This window comes from Ranitomeya imitator, chromosome 8, assembly GCF_032444005.1.
Source record: "Ranitomeya imitator isolate aRanImi1 chromosome 8, aRanImi1.pri, whole genome shotgun sequence".
Lineage (NCBI taxonomy): Eukaryota > Metazoa > Chordata > Amphibia > Anura > Dendrobatidae > Ranitomeya > Ranitomeya imitator.
The window spans coordinates 82,269,122-82,289,939 of NC_091289.1; the positions used below are offsets into that span (position 1 = coordinate 82,269,122).

The 20,818-nt window shown below is 42.0% G+C and overlaps 1 protein-coding gene across 2 annotated transcripts in view; it reads left to right on the top strand.

Annotated features, from left to right (window-relative positions):
* The window catches only part of ALDH9A1 (aldehyde dehydrogenase 9 family member A1), a 177,848-nt gene that overhangs the window by 84,728 nt on the left and 72,302 nt on the right, over positions 1–20,818 (top strand). For both annotated transcript variants that reach the window (XM_069737123.1, XM_069737124.1), the window contains exons 3-4: positions 8,526–8,671; positions 16,600–16,729. In XM_069737123.1, the coding sequence (XP_069593224.1) occupies positions 8,526–8,671; positions 16,600–16,729 (276 nt within the window). The remainder of the gene's footprint in view (positions 1–8,525; positions 8,672–16,599; positions 16,730–20,818) is intronic.

Sequence of the window (20,818 nt, forward strand, 5' to 3'; positions counted from 1 at the left end):
TTTTCTTATATAATGAAACCATATGATCACTATATTTGATAAAGCAATATGCTTGTAGACATTACTCTATTAAATATTGATTTTTCCTTGATGAAAAATAAGAATGAAAAATAAAAATTGAAGAAAAAATTAAAAATTAAAAATTAAAATAAGGCCTTCATTTGTTGATGAAAAAAATGAAAAATTAAAAACAAAAATGAGAATAAAAATAAGAATAAGGCCTTTATATGTTGATGACAAATGCTGAGATTATGTCTCAGTAATACATTCCCTTAATATTTTCCCCATGTAGATGTTGTCATAACCTTGGATCACCAAAATATTGAAATTATGCAGCTTTGCATATAATACCCTTCATAAGAGAAAAAAATGATATTTATAATATTTATTGTTATTGTACCCAATAATACCTTATTAATATTTCTTCTTTATTAAAATGTGTGAAGAAGAGGTATTGATGAAATGTGATGATGTGATCAGGATCAAAAACACATTTCCCCCTTAATATCAAAAAATATTATTTTATGAAAAAATTAATTCGTAAAAACCCAAGTGAAAAATCATTATTTTTATAACTGTCATATCAACTTGTGCCATATATTTGTTTGAAGATGTGTACTTATCTATGTAACTATAAAAAAAAAACACTGAATATCATAAAATTATAATTTGGAAAAATTATTCTAAATGTAGGTTTTCTAGAAAAATCATATTGATGTATTATTGTACTTATTAAATAATAATCACCAAAGAAATATATGTTGCATAATAATATTTAAATATATCTTAATATTCTAATAATTTAACTGAATCCTATTATTATTATTTTTTTTTTTTTTTTTAAACACACAGTTGTTGGTTTTTTTTTCTGACATACCATAAATCATGAGGCCTCAGTCAAACTGTGCATACACATTCCACATTCCACATACCACGCTCTGGTCACTCTTACATCACATCTCATGTCAAATTCACTCAGCAGCTGCTCATATGTTCTCTCACCTGTCACATGTGACTCACATAGACGTTCACAATACATTTCACATACAAAGAATAAAAAACATGTATATTAACCCAAAATATTGTATCCTAATTATCAATCAATGCGCATTGTAATCTATTAAATTTAGTATTCTAATATTCCTTTGAATATTCCCCAAATATTATCTAACACTATGTTTTAAACTATAGAAAGGACTCCTCCATTTACAAGAAACCCAAGTTGAATGTTTCAACACTATTTCGGTACAAGCCTGTTACTGAAACCATTTGAATGTATAGGCTGAGGAAAATTCCTAAAACTAAAAAAAAACAAGGCTATATGATATTCCTTAACTCACAGCTGTCACGTCATGCACCATGCAGTGGGAGGAAAAAAAAAACACGTTTTAGATTATTACAGAAAGAAAATTTACATGTAGTACACACATTTTTAGGTTGTTAGATATATTATTTATTTTGTTAGTGTTAAATATATATATAAAAATCATGCAGTTAATATAACTTCCTGTGTGAATAAGACATAAATTCATGAAACAGGTATTTTTTGTTCAATCCTCGCTTTGAAAGTAAAATTCTAAGGGAAATGAAAGATAAAGGTTAATTTCATATTTATTTCAAAACAAAATAATTTAAATATCTTATACATATGTATATATTAAATGTATTTAATTGTAATTCTAAATATTTTTTACTGGAGTATATTTTAATTATTTCGCTATATATATAAAAATGCAGTTAATATAATCTCTACTTATACAAATATGCTACAGTATTTACTGTATATTATATTAATATATGTAACTGCAGAATTATATTGAAATAGAATAATTACATTAATAAATAATACATTGTATAACTCATCATATAATATAATTACATATTTAGCCAATTCCTATCCCAAAATGTAACTCTCTGTCAATTATCTGAAATGCTGTATTTAGTAAGGTCAGTTTTAACCCTATGGACTCTTTGAAGAGCTGCTGTGATAATGGAGTGTTCAGCTGAGCTCCCCCTGGGATACTCACCTGCTTCCGTCTGTCAGTCTCCGCCATCTTTACAGACAGATCTGACCCTTCAGATTTTAAATCTTTCAGAGAAATTTCTTTAATAGACTCCTGAATCTTTTCATACGGTTTGTAACAAATATGTAATTTTCTTCGTACTTCATAGATTTGATTTTGGATCAGATTTGAAGATTTTGATTTTGGCTTTTGATAAGATTGAATTCTGACTGGTTTCAAAAACTTAGTAAAATGTGTTTTCCTTTCAAGATTCTCGTGTTTTCTAGAAAAATCAAGGGATTGGGCGCATTCGTATAAAGAATTTTTCTGTGTAGCAATTGCACGAGATACAGGATTTAAGAATTTAAACTTGTTTACAAAACAATTTATCATGGATTGTTGATTCAAATTCGTACAGACCAATTTATAAATCCTTTCAAAAATGGCCATAAAAGTAAACGTACATTCTTCCCGGCCAATCTTCAATTTTAGAAGAATATCAAGATCTGGATAATTTTCTTTCAATCCACAGAAAATCAAAATTCTTAATCTTTCTACATCAGTCATATTTTCATACTCCTCATTCTGCATTTCTAATGAATATCTTCTCATAAAAGTTACTGGCAGCCAAATTTTAAACAAATTATTTTTCTCCTGATTAGTCAAATCAAACTTATCAGCAAAACTTTCAAATATCTCTGAATTTCTGCACACATGGATTTTGTCATCATATGCAGGAATGATTTTGCATAATTTTAGCAGGATTTTCCTAGATTTAAGTTGGAGTTGGGCCTCTGAGTCGTCTATTTTTAGTGGCCCTTGTACATCTGTCCCTCGTAGATCATCTTTGTCAATTGTCATGTCTCCTTCACTTCTTCCATCTTGTTTTTCATCTTGTGTCACAAAGTCAATGTCACTTTGGGTGGTCATCGTCATCACAGATACGTGTGTCACATCTTTCTCACTCTTCTCATTACAGTCAATCTTGGGAACATCATTCGTTTCCTTAGAAATTCTTTCTACACTGTCTTTTTTGGACTTCTCTGTCACAAACTCGTTAAATACATAAACCATATGTAAAATATTTTTAAGTTGCTCTTTTTCTTTTTTCTTAGACATTAGCTTAGAATCTAAATTCAAATTCGAATTCGCTATTCTGCATTCTGCAAATAAATTAGACCAAAATATTTCTAAGCTAGATCCGTACAAACTTACAAATTCTATCTGACTTGATTTAGCATATGAATTTATCAAATCCATTTGTCTTACCTTGAAATCTCAGCTTGTAATCCCTTTGCTTTTACAACGCTGGGCTCCGGACATCAGCACGGCTATTTTTAGCACGTCTGTTCTTCAGCACTACCAGTGCTTGCTGTCAATCCGTACAACACCTGTTAGTCTCCGTCATTCGTAGGTTCTTGTGAGATCTTTGTGACTTGAAATTTTGAAGTGGAATTCCTGAATACTTGCACAATCTAGCGGAACTCTTCTGTCTTCCCCCGTGTGCAAGAAGAAGGAAATTCACGCAAAAATAGCACAAAAAATCAAAACTGGCTGGCTTGGCCAAATGTTAAAAATCGTTATTGCGCAAAAATATCTAATCAAGACTTAACCAGGTGCGTTATTCTTAAAAGAAAAATGTCATGATTTTCTGACGAAAGTATAGTGGTTTATTGAGTTATCCACCATCGCAACAAAAACATAAAAGGTAGATGAAACAATTACAAACAGAGTGTCCATGTGTAGATATCAGCGCTTCTCCTGTTACTCATCTTTAAAAGGTAGAATGGTAGAAGTCATCTGTCTGTGTGAAAGTCTGAAGTCATCATGGCATTGAGTAGCTAACAGCTGTTGTTCCTCGTGTCTTGTCTCATGTCCATGGAGAATGATGGTGAAGGAAGGGAGGTGACCGTCCCACGTGACAAAAAGCCCCCCACACCCTCCTTAGAGACGTTATTTATATGGTTTCTACAGATCACGTGTCTTCTGTATATGGAGTTAACTTATACTCTGAGCTACATACACAGAAATAGCTTTTGATAGTGTCAGCAAGAAGCAATGTGCTCGGTACAGAATAAAAATAAGAATAATTAATATTTAACAGCTGTGCCATATAGTGCTCTGCACCGTTCATTATTTCCCCATAGCCGTGCCCCATATAGTGCTCTGCACCGTTCATTGTGCCCCATTGCTGTGCCCATATACGGTGCTCTGCACCGTTCATTGTGCCCCATTGCTGTGCCATATACAGTGCTCTGCACCGTTCATTGTGCCCCATTGCTGTGCCATATACGGTGCTCTGCACCGTTCATTGTGCCCCATTGCTGTGCCATATACGGTGCTCTGCACCGTTCATTGTGCCCCATTGCTGTGCCATATACGGTGCTCTGCACCGTTCATTGTGCCCCATTGCTGTGCCATATACGGTGCTCTGCACCGTTCATTGTGCCCCATTGCTGTGCCATATACGGTGCCATATGCTCCCTGCATGTCCCACATATATACACAGCTCTGCCGCCTGCATGTCTCACATATATACACAGCTCTGCCGCCTGCATGTCCCTCATATATACACAGCTCTGCTCCCTGCATGTCCCACATATATACACAGCTCTGCTCCCTGCATGTCCCACATATATACACAGCTCTGCTCCCTGCATGTCCCACATATATACACAGCTCTGCCGCCTGCATGTCCCACATATATACACAGCTCTGCTCCCGGCATGTCCCACATATATACACACAGCTCTGCTCCCTGCATGTTCCACATATATACACAGCTCTGCTCCCTGCATGTCCCACATATATACACAGCTCTGCTCCCTGCATGTCCCACATATATACACAGCTCTGCTCCCTGCACCGTTCATTGTGCCCCATAGAAATCTCTGCCGCCGCCGCCGCTGCTGCAATAAAAAAAAAAAAAACACATACTCACCTCCCTTGATTGCAGCTCCCGGCGTCTCGTTCCGGCGCCTCCATCTTCCCGGCGTCTCTGCTCTGACTGATCAGGCAGAGGGCGCCGCGCACACTATATGCGTCATCGCGCCCTCTGCCTGAACAGTCAGAGCGCAGACGTCGGGAAGATGGAGGCGCCGGCCGGGAAGATGGAGCGACGCCCGGCGGCTGGAACGAGGACAGGTGAATATGACATACTCACCTAGTCCTGGCGATCCTCGCGCTGTCCCTCTGCCTGGTCTTCGGTGCCGCAGCTCTTCCTGTCAGCGGTCACCGGCACCGCCGATTAGAGGAATGAATAGGCGGCTCCGCCCCTATGGGAGGTGGAGCCGCTTATTCATATCTCTAATGAGCGGTCCCACGTGACCGCTGAAGAGAGGAAGAAGCTGCAGCACAGAAGACGGGGAGGAAGGCAGGGACAGCGCGAGGATCGCTGGGACTAGGTAAGTATACCTCAGCGCCCTCACCCCCTCACCCGCCGACCCTGCCATCCACATTGACTCGAGTATAAGCCGAGAGGGGCACTTTCAGCCCAAAAATTTGGGCTGAAAATCTCGGCTTATACTCGAGTATATACGGTAAGTGCTTAGCGTAGAGCGCCGGATAAATGTGATCCCAAACATATAAAATGTTCCCAATTAAAGCTTCAAATCAATCCACAAAAATGCAAGCCCTCAGTCAGGTCCGTAATCTGTTAACGGAAATATAGGGTCTTCCACGTTACTGGTAGCACAAAGACTCTGAAAAAGTGAAATGGCTCCTTACCCGCCAATAGAAATTCAGCAAATTATTCACTCCAAATTCAAATGCCTCCTCACTTCTGAGCCCCACAGTATACCTAAACCATATAATGTGTCGACTTTTGGCATTTCTGAAGCGATGAGAGCCTGCCTAACTTACGGGTGCATGCCTCCAGAAGCATGGGTTGGGCATAACATACTGATGACTGGAACATATTAGTCACTACAACAGCAGTTTGCAATTTTCACTCGGCAACATTCATTGCTGCTTATTTCAGGAAAATGCCCATGGAGTCAAAATCGTCACTACACCTGTAGATAAATTCCCCAAGGGGTATAGTTTCCCAAATGGGGTCACGTCAGGGGAGATTCTGCTCTTCTAGCAATTAGTGGCTCTGTATATTTGACTGTTCTAGGAACATCTGCGCTCCATGAGGCAAATAGCGCTCCTCCCGAGTCTCTCCATATGGCTAGGTAGTTCTGTACAGCCACATATGGGGTATTGCCACGTTCAGTAGAAATTGTGGGACAAATTTTGGTGCCCTTTTTTGCCCACTTCATTTGAGAAAATTTAAAATCTGGGGCCAAAACAAAATTTTGGTGGTTAAAAGTGTAGTTATTTTTCACTGCCCAATGGTATAAAATTTTGTCACACCCGTGGTGTCAACATGGTCGCCTCTAGATGAATTCATTGAGAGGTTTAGTTTGTATAATGGGGTCACTTATGGGGGTTTTTGCTGGTTTTCACCTCATGGTCTTTCCCAGTGGGTGATGGCACCTGCAAACCATAACAGTAAAATCGGACGCTCCTTGCTTTCCGAGTTTTGTACTGTGCCTGAAAAATGTTTCCTGGTTGCATGTAGGGTATTGGCCCACTCTGCAAAAAATGGACCCCAGTTTGTTGTAAAAAAAAATGTCCTATTAGCCCTTAGAAAAATTAAAAACTTGGGCTAAAAACATTTTAGTGGCAAAAATGTATCGTATTTTTCGGATTATAAGACACCCCTGATTATAAGACGTACCCCAAATTTTGAGGAGAAAAATAGGAATTTTTTTTTTTAAATAAAATGGTGCTACTTATAGTCCATGCGTCTTATTGCTTACCAGGGGGTGGTGTCTGTGGTGAATCGGAGCCCCAGGGTTGCTGCTGGAGGAGGCAAGAGTGGAGCGTTGCTGCAGGCCACGGACTGGGATGAGGGAGTGTTCGGGTGTGCTGCTGCTGGTGGTGTCCGGTGCTGTTGCCGGTGGTGTCCGGTGCTTTTGCCGGGTTTGTCCGGTGCTGCTGTGGGTGCTCTGCTGACATTTTGTGAAAGGCCGAGCTCCCCGCAGTTTCATGGTTTCCTATGCGGTGGACTCCGGGAAAATGGGTGTCGGGGCTGCGCATGCGCAGATGGAGATCTCTACACCAAGATCTCGGGAGATGAGATTCACCAGTGGTTCCCAGCCTCGACGGTCGCATCTTGGCACAGTCCAGGTTGAAAACTGTTTATCCTCCAGACATGGATTATGGCATTGAAATTTTTGGTTTATTACAGTAGATCGAGGGCTTTTGTGGAATTGGGTGTTAGGTGAGTATAGCTGTGTTTTATTTTTAAATGAAACTGGAAAACTGTGTTTTGTTTTATTTCTAATAAAATACTTTATTCTGGCTGTGTATTTATTTACCATGTAACTTTAGGATTAGTAATGGGTGGGAGTCTTATAGACGCCTTTCCATTAGTAAGCTGTGGGCTTGATGTCACCTGTCAGTACAAAGGTGACATCAACCCCACAAATATGAACCCCACTTGCCACCACTACAGGGCAAGAGGGAAGAGCCGGGCAAAGCGCCAGAATTGGTGCATCTAATAGATGTGCCTTTTCTGGGCAGCTGCGGGCTGTTATTTTTAGGAGGGTGGGTTAATATCCATGGCCCCTTACCTGCCTGAGAATACCAGCCCCCAGCTGTCTGCTGTAGCAAGGCAACCCCACACTGTTTTTTTTTTTTAAATAATTTATTTAAATAATTAAAAGAAAAAAAAAACAGCGTAGGGACCCCTCTATTTTTGATAACCAGCCTTGTTGATGCTGACATGAGGGTGGCAGCCCTCAGCTGTGAGTTTTGCCTGGCTGTTAATCAAAAATACAGGGGAACCCATGCCTTTTTTTTAAATTTACAACACAGGAGCTGCTGATGAATACTCCTATCTGCCGTTCCTGCACTCACTGCTATTGGCGGCTGCAGGTGTCGGATGATGGGAGCGGTAGTCCCATGAGCTGACACCAGTGACTGGAGATAAACTTTATACCTCCGATCACAGCTGAGCACTCCCACTGTCTTTTGACAGCGTGGGAACCGCGGCTCTGACAGGCGGGGTTTTTTTTCTTCTGCCGATCAGCAGCGGTGCTTGCCGCGCTGTCATGCACATGAGCGCATGGAAAACACTGGATGTTCGGGTCCAGGTACTGTTCTGGTACCCAAACTTTTTGTAATTGTTCGGCCAGACAGGACCATCCAAGTGTCCACCCATCTCTAGTCTGTAACTGTCCTGAGTGTGTATTCCACCCCCTATTCTGTCCACTGTTGATCAATGCAAAGTTTGTTGAAACCAGAGTGACTATTCATCACTCCATGGCTGTAGGCAATTTCAGGGAATTGATTTTAAATTTTAGTTTTTGCCACATCTTTATTAAGTGACATTTGTTGTTTTGTGTTTTACAAGTAAGTGACCAGCACTTTACATTGCTAGAAAATTGTTATTTTTACATCGTCACGACTATACATCTCTATCGGAATACCAGGTTGTGGACTGTAACTGCTGATCTGTTTGTGCCGTTCTAGGACGAGTTATTACATCTTTTCCTTGCTCTGGAGAAAAAGAGGTGAATGAAGCCATTCAAAGTGCTAAGACTGCCTTTAACATATGGAGACAGAAGTCTGGAATGGAGCGAAGCCGCATCTTGTTGGAGGCAGCTCGTATTATCAGGGTCAGTATGTCATGGTGAGAAATAAGTCTACTGGCGTTGGAATCAAATTGATCAGTAACAGAGGTTAATAGTTTTACTTTACTGGGGTTTGCCTGGCTAATACACCATGTACTGGCATAGAAAAATCAACTCTCCATGCTTTCTTACTAGCGTGCTCCAGGTCTGGCCCTTTTTTTTAGATCCTTGTTTGGCAATGGTCCTTTTATTTACCCAAGTGAACCCTTCGACTGCATCATCTAATGTACCGCCACTGGAAGTGTTTAGCTCATTTGCAGGTACAGAAGAAAATGAATTAGAAGAGAAGACTATGCATCATTATCTGATTCTATTCATGGATTTACGTGCCTAAAATCTGCAGTGAAATGCAGTAGCAGCTAAATGGATGAGATATCATCCAATCTCCACTTCGCTGTGCTGAAAGCTTCTACAGAATTTGTTGCAAAATGCACCCTATCCACTGAAAAGGGGTAAATCTGCAAGACGATGGTCACTGGCCAAAACAAAAAAAATATTAAATTGCCCACTTTTCCAGTTCAGAAAAGAAAAATAAAACCTCAGATTTGGTATTGCATCATGTGTAGAAATCCAATCTATCGACATTTTAAATTGCTTAACTCATTCCAATCCAGGCGATTTTTATTTTCACATAGCTGTATGAGGGCTTGTTTTTTGTGTGGTAAGTTGAAGTTTTAAATGACTGTTCGACTTATAAATGCAGCTTCTCTTACAGGCAGATGATGCTTTGATGCCTCAAAGACTGTGACCCAACATATAATGCAACTTAACCTTCCTCTAGTGTTAGGGTTGTGACCGACCCGTTTTAGGTTTTAAATGCATACAAATTCTACATACATTTGTTTATTGCATCAAGACTTTTTGACTTTTCAGGAACTTATTGTTAAACAAAATTCAATAAAATAAAACTATTTTACTAAATTGTAAAATGCTCTTATTAAAATTATAACATTTGTGTTGTTGGGGTCAATTTCGACCCAGGTCTAATATAAAAGTAAAAAAAACAATAATAAGTCCCAAAACTGAACTCATAAACACAATATAAACCAACAGCCCACAGCCAGCTCTACCTCCAACAACTTGAGATAGGGACATGTCCAGGCATGTATGGCCAAATCAGCTTAGAGTTGGTACTTTGCAGAGTATAGTTTATATTATTCTCTTGAGGTTCATTTGACAATATTTTTATATTGAAAATGAAAGGTATGCTTCTCAAATGAAAGGCCCAGGGGGCCACAACAAAAATATTAAAATCAATCCTTCCATGGATGAGAAACCCTAACAAGGTAACTAAGAGGTAAGAAACATATTGGATCATAAATAACTGTTTTTAGGGTATCCTAGAGGTGATTTAAGACACGGGTCAAAACCGACCCGTTAACATAAGAAAGTAACAGAAAGGTAACACTAGAGGAAGGTTAAAAGAAATGAGCTAGAACACGTTAATACTAGTGTAATGGAAGTAATATAGGGTTCTTGGTTGACACAATTTTGAGTTATCTGGATGAGATCCTCAGATCCATTGTGAGACAATACAGGTCCTTCTCAAAAAATTAGCATATAGTGTTAAATTTCATTATTTACCATAATGTAATGAGTACAATTAAACTTTCATATATTATAGATTCATTATCCACCAACTGAAATTTGTCACGTCTTTTATTGTTTTAATACTGATGATTTTGGCATACAACTCCTGATAACCCAAAAAACCTGTCTCAATAAATTAGCATATCAAGAAAAGGTTCTCTAAACGACCTATTACCTTAATCTTCTGAATCAACTAATTAACTCTAAACACATGCAAAAGATACCTGAGGCTTTTATAAACTCCCTGCCTGGTTCATTACTCAAAACCCCCATCATGGGTAAGACTAGCGACCTGACAGATTTTCAAGAAGGCCATCATTGACACCCTCAAGCAAGAGGGTAAGACCCAGAAAGAAATTTCTCAACAAATAGGCTGTTCCCAGAGTGCTGTATCAAGGCACCTCAATGGTAAGTCTGTTGGAAGGAAACAATGTGGCAGAAAACGCTGTACAACGAGAAGAGGAGACCGGACCCTGAGGAAGATTGTGGAGAAGGACCGATTCCAGACCTTGGGGAACCTGAGGAAGCAGTGGACTGAGTCTGGTGTGGAAACATCCAGAGCCACCGTGCACAGGCGTGTGCAGGAAATGGGCTACAGGTGCCGCATTCCCCAGGTAAAGCCACTTTTGAGCTACAGAGAAGCAGCACTGGACTGTTGCTAAGTGGTCCCAAGTACTTTTTTCTGATGAAAGCAAATTTTGCATGTCATTCGGAAATCAAGGTGCCAGAGTCTGGAGGAAGACTGGGGAGAAGGAAATGCCAAAATGCCTGAAGTCCAGTGTCAAGTACCCACAGTCAGTGATGGTGTGGGGTGCCATGTCAGCTGCTGGTGTTGGTCCACTGTGTTTCATCAAGGGCAGGGTCAATGCAGCTAGCTATCAGGAGATTTTGGAGCACTTCATGCTTCCATCGGCTGAAATGCTTTATGGAGATGAAGATTTCATTTTTCAGCACGACCTGGCACCTGCTCACAGTGCCAAAACCACTGGTAAATGGTTTACTGACCATGGTATTACTGTGCTCAATTGGCCTGCCAACTCTCCTGACCTGAACCCCATAGAGAATCTGTGGGATATTGTGAAGAGAAAGTTGAGAGACGCAAGACCCAACACTCTGGATGAGCTTAAGGCCGCTATTGAAGCATCCTGGGCCTCCATAACATCTCAGCAGTGTCACAGGCTGATTGCCTCCATGCCACGCCGCATTGAAGCAGTCATTTCTGCCAAAGGATTCCCGACCAAGTATTGAGTGCATAACTGAACATTATTATTTGATGGTTTTTTTGTTTGTTATTAAAAAACACTTTTATTTGATTGGATGGGTGAAATATGCTAATTTATTGAGACAGGTTTTTTGGGTTATCAGGAGTTGTATGCCAAAATCATCAGTATTAAAACAATAAAAGACGTGACAAATTTCAGTTGGTGGATAATGAATCTATAATATATGAAAGTTTAATTGTAATCATTACATTATGGTAAATAATGAAATTTAACACTATATGCTAATTTTTTGAGAAGGACCTGTATGCAGGGTCACTGGACCCTGGATTCCTTCTGATCGTGACAATGTTAGGCCTCATGTGGCTTAAGTGTGTCCATAGTTCCTGCATGATGAAGGCATTGATCATTTCTATGTTTTATATTTGCAACACATTCCACTATGTAATGAATAAAGATTTGAAACTGGAATATTTCATTCAGTGACATCTAGGATGTGGAATGTGTTCCCTTTTTTTTTTTTTTTTTTTTGAGCAGTGTACATTGGCCCAGTCAAGGAGTTAGGCAATATTACACGTTGTAAATGGTGGTTAAGTGGATTGATACTTCCTTGGTATTTCTCTCAACCTATTTTTTTTCTCTTACTAATATGAGGAAACTGACATTTTTTTTGCGTTCTGATTAACCATTGGGATTAGTGATTTTGAATTTTACGCTGATAACCCATATGTTGGGGTAAACTCCTGTTTGGGCACACGGGAGAGCTCGGAAGGGAAGGAGCACTGTTTTACTTTTTCAACGCAGAATTGGCTGGAATTGAGATCGGACGCCATGTCGCGTTTGGAGAGCCCCTGATGTGCCTAAACAGTGGAAACCCCCAATTATAACTGAAACCTGAATCCAAACACACCCCTAACCCTAATCCCAACGGTAACCCTAACCACACCACTAACCCAGACACACCCCTAACCCTATTCCCAACCGTAAATGTAATCCTAACCCTAACTTTAGACCCAACCCTAACCCTAACTTTAGCCCCAACCCTAACTGTAGCCTTAACCCTAGCCCTAACCCTAATGGGAAAATGGAAATAAATACATTTTTTTTATTTTTCCCTAACTAAGGCGGTGATGAAGGGGGGTTTGATTTACTTTTATAGCGGGTTTTTTTAGCAGATTTTTATGATTGGCAGCCGTCAAACACTGAAAGACGCTTTTTATTGCAAAAAATATTTTTTGCATTACCACATTTTGAGAGCTATAATTTTTCCATATTTGAGTCCACAGAGTCATGTGAGGTCTTGTTTTTTGCGGGACGAGTTGACATTTTTAATGGTAACATTTTCGGGCACATGAAATTTTTTGATCGCTTTTTATTCCAATTTTTGTGAGGCAGAATGACGGAAAACCAGCTATTCATGAACTTCTTTGGGGGGAGGCGTTTATACCGTTCCGCGTTTGGTAAAATGGATAAAGCAGTTTTATTCTTCGGGACAGTACGATTACAGCGATACCTCATTTATATCATTTTTTTATGTTTTGGCGCTTTTATACGATAAAAACTATTTTACAGAAAAAACAATAATTTTTGCATCGCTTTATTCTGAGGACTATAACTTTTTTATTTTTTCGCTGATGATGCTGTGTGGCGGCTTGTTTTTTGTGGGAAAAGATGATGTTATCAGCGGTACCATGGTTATTTATATCCGTCTTTTTGATCGCATGTTATTCCAGCGGTATGATAATAAAGCGTTGTTTTTTGCCTCGTTTTTTTTTTTTTACGGTGTTCACTGAAGGGGTTAACTAGTGATATAGTTTTATAGGTGGGGTCGTTACGGACGCGGTGATACTAAATGTGTGTACTTTTATTGTTTTTTCTTTTTTATTTAGATAAAGAAATGTATTTATGGGAATAATATATATATTTTTTCATTATTTAGGGATTTTTTTTTTTTTTTTTTTTTTTTTACACATTTGGAAAAAATTTTTTTTTAACTTTTTTACTTTGTCCAAGGGGGGGACATCACAGATCGGTGATCTGACAGTTTGCATAGCACTCTGTCAAATCACCGATCTGACTTACAGTGCTGCAGGCTTCTCAGTGCCTGCTCTGAGCAGGCACTTGGTAAGCTACTTCCCTCCCTGTAGGACCCGGATGCCGTGGCCATCTTGGATCCGGGCCTGGAGCAGGGAGGGAGGTAAGGAGACCCTCGCAGCAACGATGCTTCCCTATACCGCTGGCACACCGCGATCATGTTTGATCGAGGTGTTCCGGGGGTTAATGTGCTGGGAGCGGTCTCCTGAGTACACTGATACCTCACATGTGGGGGTAATCCACTGTTTGGGCACACGGCAGGGCTCGGAAGGGAAGGAGCACCATTTGACTTTTTGAATGAAAAATTAGCTCCAATCGTTAGCGGACACCATGTCGCGTTTGGAGAGCCCCTGTGTGCCTAACCATTGGAACTCCCCCACATGTGACCCCATTTTGGAAACTCGACCCCCCAAGGAACTTATCTAGATATGTGGCGAGCACTTTGAACCCCCAAGTGCTTCACAGAAGTTTATAACGCAGAGCCATGAAAATTAAAAATCATTTTTCTTTCCTCAAAAATTATGTTTTAGCAAGCAATTTTTTATTTTCCCAAGGGTAACAGGATAAATTGCCCAGTTTGTTGAGTATGCTGGTACCCCATATGTGGAGGTAAACCACTGTTTGGGCGCACGTCGGGGCTCGGAAGGGAGGGAGCACCATTTGACTTATTGAACGCAAGATTGGCTTGAATCAATGGCGCCATGTTGCGTTTGGAGACCCCTGATGTGCCTAAACAGTGGAAACCTCTCAATTCCAACTCCATCACTAACCCCAACACACCCCTAACCCCAACACTAACCCCAACCCTAATCCCAACCCTAACCCTAATCCCAACCCTAACCACAACACAACCCTAACCATAACCCTAACCACAAGCCTACTCTTAACCCTATTTCCAACCTTAGCCCTAATTCCAACCCTAACCCTAAGGCTATGTGCCCACGTTGCGGATTCGTGTGATTTTTCCGCTCTGTTTTTGAAAAATTCGCAGGTTAAAGGCACTGCGTGTTTTTGTGTGCGGATTTCATCTGTGGATCCCTATTGAGGAACAGGTGTAAAACGCTGCGGAATCCGCACAAAGAATTGACATGCTGCGGAAAATCCAACGCAGCGTTTCCACGCGGTATTTTCCACACCATGGGCACAGCGAATTTGGTTTTCCATAGGTTTACATGGTACTGTAAACCTGATGGAAAACTGCTACGAATCCGCAGCAGCCAATCCGCTGCAGATCCGCAGCCAAATCTTCACCTTGTGCACATAGCCTAATTCTAACCCTAACCCTAGTTCTAACCCTAATTCTAACCCTAATCCTTACCCTAGCCCTAACCCTAGTGGAAAAATAAAAGTAAATACATTTTCTTTGTTTTATTATTGTCCCTACCTATGGGGGCGATAAAGGGGGGGTTCATTTACTATTTTTTTTTTTTATTTTGATCACTATGTTACTATCAATATCTATGTTACTATCAATATTGTATCATACAATTATTAGGTTCTGTAGAAGGACGTAGATCTGGGTATTTATTATGATGGAATATAGGCTGAACTGGATGGACAAATGTCTTTTTTCGGCCTTACTAACTATGTTACTATGTTACTGTGATAAAACCTATCACAGTGATCACAATGTACCTGGAATGAATCTGCCGGCAGAGTCGGCGGGTGCACTGCGCATGCGCCCGCCATTTTGGAAGATGGCGGCACCCATGGACAAGATAGACGGACATCGGGAGGCTCGGTAAGTATGAGTGGGTGGGATCGGAGCACGGTGGTGGGATCGGAGCACATGGGGAGCGGAGAGGAGGATTGTATTGTAATACAATACTGGATTGTAATATTTCACCACTTTTCATAGGTGAAATATTACAAATTACTCTGATTGGCTGTTGAAAGTGGAACAGCCAATGAGAGCGATCATAGCCTCGAGGGGGCGAAGCCACCCCTCCTGGGCTGAAGTACCACTCCCCCTGTCCCTGTAAGTCGGATGAAATTGGAGTTAACCCTTTTACCCGACCTGCAGGGATGCGATCATTCTGTGACACAGCAAATGCGTCACAGGTCGGATTGGCACCGACTATTCATGACGCATACGCTGTATCACAGGTCGGGAAGGGGTTAATGATACCATTTCAGTCCAGATGCGTTCTTTTGATTGCTCATTATTGCATTTTAATGTAATGTCGCAGCGACAAAAAAAACAAAACGTAATTCTGCCGTTTTGAATCTTTTCTCGTTACTCCGTTTAGCGATCATTTTAATCCTTTTTCTTTATTGATGGATCGTGTGATTCTGAACCAAATATGTGTATGTTTTGATTTTTTTTATTGTATTTTGAATGGGGCGAAAGGGGGGTGACTTGAACTTTTATATTTTTTTTTATTTTTTTTCTTCATATTTTTAAAAACACTTTTTTTTAACTTTTGCAATGCTTCAATAGCCTCCGCCTCTGCTACATAGGGGCGATGGTCAGATCGCCCCTATGTAGCAAAATTACTGCATTGCTATGAGCGCCGACCACTGGGTGGCGCTCATAGCAATCTGGCATCAACAACCATAGAGGTCTGCTGGAGACCTCTTGTTATTATGCCTACGCACCGATGACCCCCGATCACGTCACTGGGGTCAGCGGTGTGCGAATTTCCGGCCGAAAGCGCTTGTTAAATGCCGCTTTCAGAGTATGACAGCGGCATTTAACTAGATAATAGGTGCGGGCAGATGGCAATTCCGCCCACGTCTATTGCCGGCACACGGCAGCTGTTCAAAACAGCTGACATGTCCTGGCTTTGATATGGGCTCACCGCTGGAGCCCACATCAAAGCGTGGGTTCTGCCGTCGGACGTACTATTCCATCCGATTTCAGAAAGGGGTTAAGTGTTGCTGGCTTATAACTGACTAAGTTTACAGAAGTAAAATGATGTAGAGTTGTTCTGTGTTTTTGTTCTGTTGAAGAAAAAAATATTGGGCTACTTTCATTTTTTTAAAAAGTTTGAAATGGCTTTGTTACAGGAGCGCAGGGAAGAACTTGCTACCATGGAAACCATAAACAATGGGAAATCCATCTTTGAGGCCAGAGTGGATATTGAAATTTCTTGGCAGACTTTGGAGTATTATGCAGGACTTGCTGGGTGCATGGCTGGTGAGACCACTCTGAAATGATATGTAATCACTTACTGGTACCGTTATTTAGAGCCTCTGTGAGCATGTATAGCAATGACATGATACATATAGATAGACAAAAGCTTTAGCATACATCTTCAGAAATAGAAAAAGTGACATGGCTTAAAAAATAAACCTACCGTATATACTCGAGTATAAGCCGACCCGAGTATAAGCCGACCCCCCTAATTTTGCCACAAAAAACTGGGAAAACTTATTGACTCGAGTATAAGCCTAGGGTGGAAATGCAGCATTTACCGGTGAATTTCAAAAATAAAAATAGATCATTATTTCCCCATAGCTGTGCCATATAGTGCTCTACACCATTCATATTTCCCCATAGCTGTGCCCCATATAGTGCTCTGCACCGTTCACTGTGCCCCCTAGCTGTGCCATATACAGTGCTCTGCACCGTTCACTGTGCCCCCTAGCTGTGCCATATACGGTGCTCTGCACCGTTCACTGTGCCCCCTAGCTGTGCCATATACGGTGCTCTGCACCGTTCACTGTGCCCCCTAGCTGTGCCTTATACGGTGCTCTGCACCGTTCATTGTGCCCCCTAGCTGTGCCATATACGGTGCTCTGCACCGTTCATTGTGCCCCCTAGCTGTGCCATATACGGTGCTCTGCACCGTTCACTGTGCCCCCTAGCTGTGCCTTATACGGTGCTCTGCACCGTTCATTGTGCCCCCTAGCTGTGCCATATACGGTGCTCTGCACCGTTCACTGTGCCCCCTAGCTGTGCCTTATACGGTGCTCTGCACCGTTCATTGTGCCCCCTAGCTGTGCCTTATACGGTGCTCTGCACCGTTCACTGTGCCCCATAGATGCTCCACATTAATCTGTGCTGCCGCTGCTACTGCTGCAATAAAAAAAAAAAAACACATACTCACCTCCCTTGATTGCAGCTCCCGGCGTCTCGTTCCGGCGCCTCCATCTTCCCGGCGTCTCTGCTCTGACTGATCAGGCAGAGGGCGCCGCGCACACTATATGTGTCATCGCGCCCTCTGCCTGATCAGTCAGAGAGCGCAGACGCCGGGAAGATGGAGGCGCCGGCCGGGAAGATGGAGCGACGCTCGGCGGCTGGAACGAGGACAGGTGAATATGCTATACTTACCTAGTCCTGGCGATCCTCGCGCTGTCCCCTCCTGTCTTCGGCGCTGCAGCTTCTTTCTCTATCAGCGGTCACCGGCACCGCTGATTAGAGAAATGAATAAGCGGCTCCGCCCCTATGGGAGGTGGAGCCGCTTATTCATTTCTGTAATGAGCGGTCCCACGTGACCGCTGAAGAGAGGAAGAAGCTGCAGCGCCGAAGCCCGTGGGACGGCAGGGACAGCGCGAGGATCGCTGGGACTAGGTAAGTATGCCTCAGCGCCCTCACCCCCTCACCTGCCGACCCCACCGCTACCGTGACTCGAGTATAAGCCGAGGGGGGCACTTTCAGCCCTAAAATTTGGGCTGAAAATCTCGGCTTATACTCGAGTATATACGGTACTTTATGGCATCTTCATGTTAAAATATCATAGTAGGTTGGTAGAAAGTTGGCGTGTTAAGTTCAAGTTGATATTGGAGTTTTTCACTAGGGATTTTTTGCTAACGGTGACTAATCATAAGCAGGCATCAACTATTGATGGGAAAAAAAACACCCCCCACAACCACCATAGCTTACAGCAAGTTTGTCACTATGAGAGATGTAGAACAAACAGCCGCAATCTCCTGGTCTGACCTCCTACATGAGTTGGTGTTGGGTAGCAGCAGTGCAGCTGAATTTAGCCATGGCCTTTTTTCACATTTTTCCACATGGCCTTTTAACCCCTGTCCTGCTGAAGAAAACAAAACACTTTTAATACACAGGAGAAGTGTTTCTTCTCAGCGATGAAGCAGAAGCCATCAGACGCCGTGGTCTTCTGGTACTGCTCAATCGCGGTAACTCCATGACAGTACCCCCCTTCTATGAGGGACCTCTGGAACCTCAGGACCTGGTTTATCTGGGTGGGCCGCATGAAAGGCCCGAACCAGTCTGGTCGCATGAACGTCGGAAGCTGGAACCCACATCCTCTCCTCAGGACCGTACCCCTTCCAATGTACCATGTATTGAAGTGACCGACGAACCAGACGAGAATCTAAGACCTTGGCTATCTGGAACTCCAGATTACTATCGACAATGACAGGAGAAGGTGGCAGAGGTGAAGATCCTGCAGATACCACGTACTTCTGGAGAAGAGAACGGTGAAACACATTGTGGATTTTAAACGTAGGTGGCAGAGCAAGGCGGAATGCTACCAGATTGACTATGGCTAGGATCTTCTAGGGACCAATAAACCTGGGACCCAATTTCCAAGATGGAACCTTTAGCTTAATGTTCCTTGAGGACAGCCACACCAAGTCACCAACACTCAGGTCCGGACCCACCAAATGTCTCCGATCAGCCACACTCTTATATTTGGAGCCCATCTTTTGCAAATTATTAATCACCCCCTGCCAAATCGTAGAAATAGAAGAAGAGAACCATTCCTCCTCCGGTAAACCAGAAAGGCGATCACCATTGAACGAACTAAACTGCAGATGAAACCCATATGCCCCAAAAAATGGGGACTTACCAGTTGATTCCTGACAGCGATTATTAACTGCAAATTCAGCCAACGGTAAGTAGGTCACCCAGTCCTCCTGATTCTCAGATACAAAACATCTAAGATATGTCTCTAAATTCTGATTAACCCGTTCAGTCTGCCCATTAGACTGAGGGTGAAACGCCGAAGAAAAAGACAAATGGATCCCCAAACAGGTGCAAAACGCCCTCCAAAATTTCGAGATAAACTGCACCCCCGATCAGAAACAATATCCGTAGGAATCCCATGCAGTCTTATTAGTTCCCTGATGAAGATTTGCGCCAGTTTTGGCATTAGGCAAAGCTGGCAAAGCAATAAAATGAGACATTTTACTGAACCTGTCCACTACCATCAGAATTACAGTGTTACCTGCAGACACAGGTAGATCCATAATAAAACTGACCGAGAAATGAGTCCAAGGTCTGCTGGGAATCTCCAAAGGTAGGAGAGCCCCTGACAGACGAGTATGTGAAGTCTTAGAACGCGCACAGATATTGCAGGCGGCGACATACTCCTGAACATCCTTAAAAGCACCTGGCCACCAAAAACGCCGAGTAAGTAGATCCGCGGTAGCCTTAATCCCTGGATGTCCAGCCAGCATGTATCATGATGTTCACTGAGGATTCTAAGACGGAGATTGGTGCAAATAGTTTACAAAGTGGACAGGTAGCAGGGGCGTCCCCCTGAGGGTCCGCAACCTCTCTTTCAAGATTGGAGCATATGGACGCCATTACTACCCATTTTTGTAGAATAGGTACCGGTTTGCACTTATGGCCTCCCCCAGGAAAGCAACGGGACAAAGCATCTGCCTTAACATTTTTGTTTCCCGGCCTAAAAGTAACAAAAAAGTTAAATCTGGTAAAGAACAAAGCCCATCTTGCCTGACGAGTTGTAAGACGTTTTGCCGACTCCAAGTAAACCAGATTCTTATGGTCAGTGATCACAGTCACAGGGTAAACCGCTCCTTCCAAAAAATGACGCCACTCCTCAAATGCCCATTTGATAGCTAAGAGTTCCCGATTACCAATATCATAGTTTCTCTCAGCTGGCGACAGTTTTTTAGAGAAGTAAGCGCATGGTTGCCATTTACCAGGAGACGCACTTTGCGATAATACAGCCCCCACTCCCACCTCGGATGCATCCACCTCCACAATGAATGGGTGAGTGACATCAGGCTGAATAAGAATCGGCGCAGAAGAAAAACACCCTTTCAAAGTGTCAAATGCCTCCCTGGCAGGACTGGACCACTTGGAGAAGTCTGTCCCTTTTTTAGTCATATCAGTGAGTAGTTTAGGTACTGCTGAAAAGTTCTTTATGAATTTACGGTAGTAATTGGCAAAACCCAAAAACCTTTGTAAGGCCTTGAAATCCTCAGGACGATACCATTCCAATACCGCCTGGACTTTCGCCGGATCCATGCGAAAACCGGTGGCAGATATTACATATCCAAGGAAAGGGAT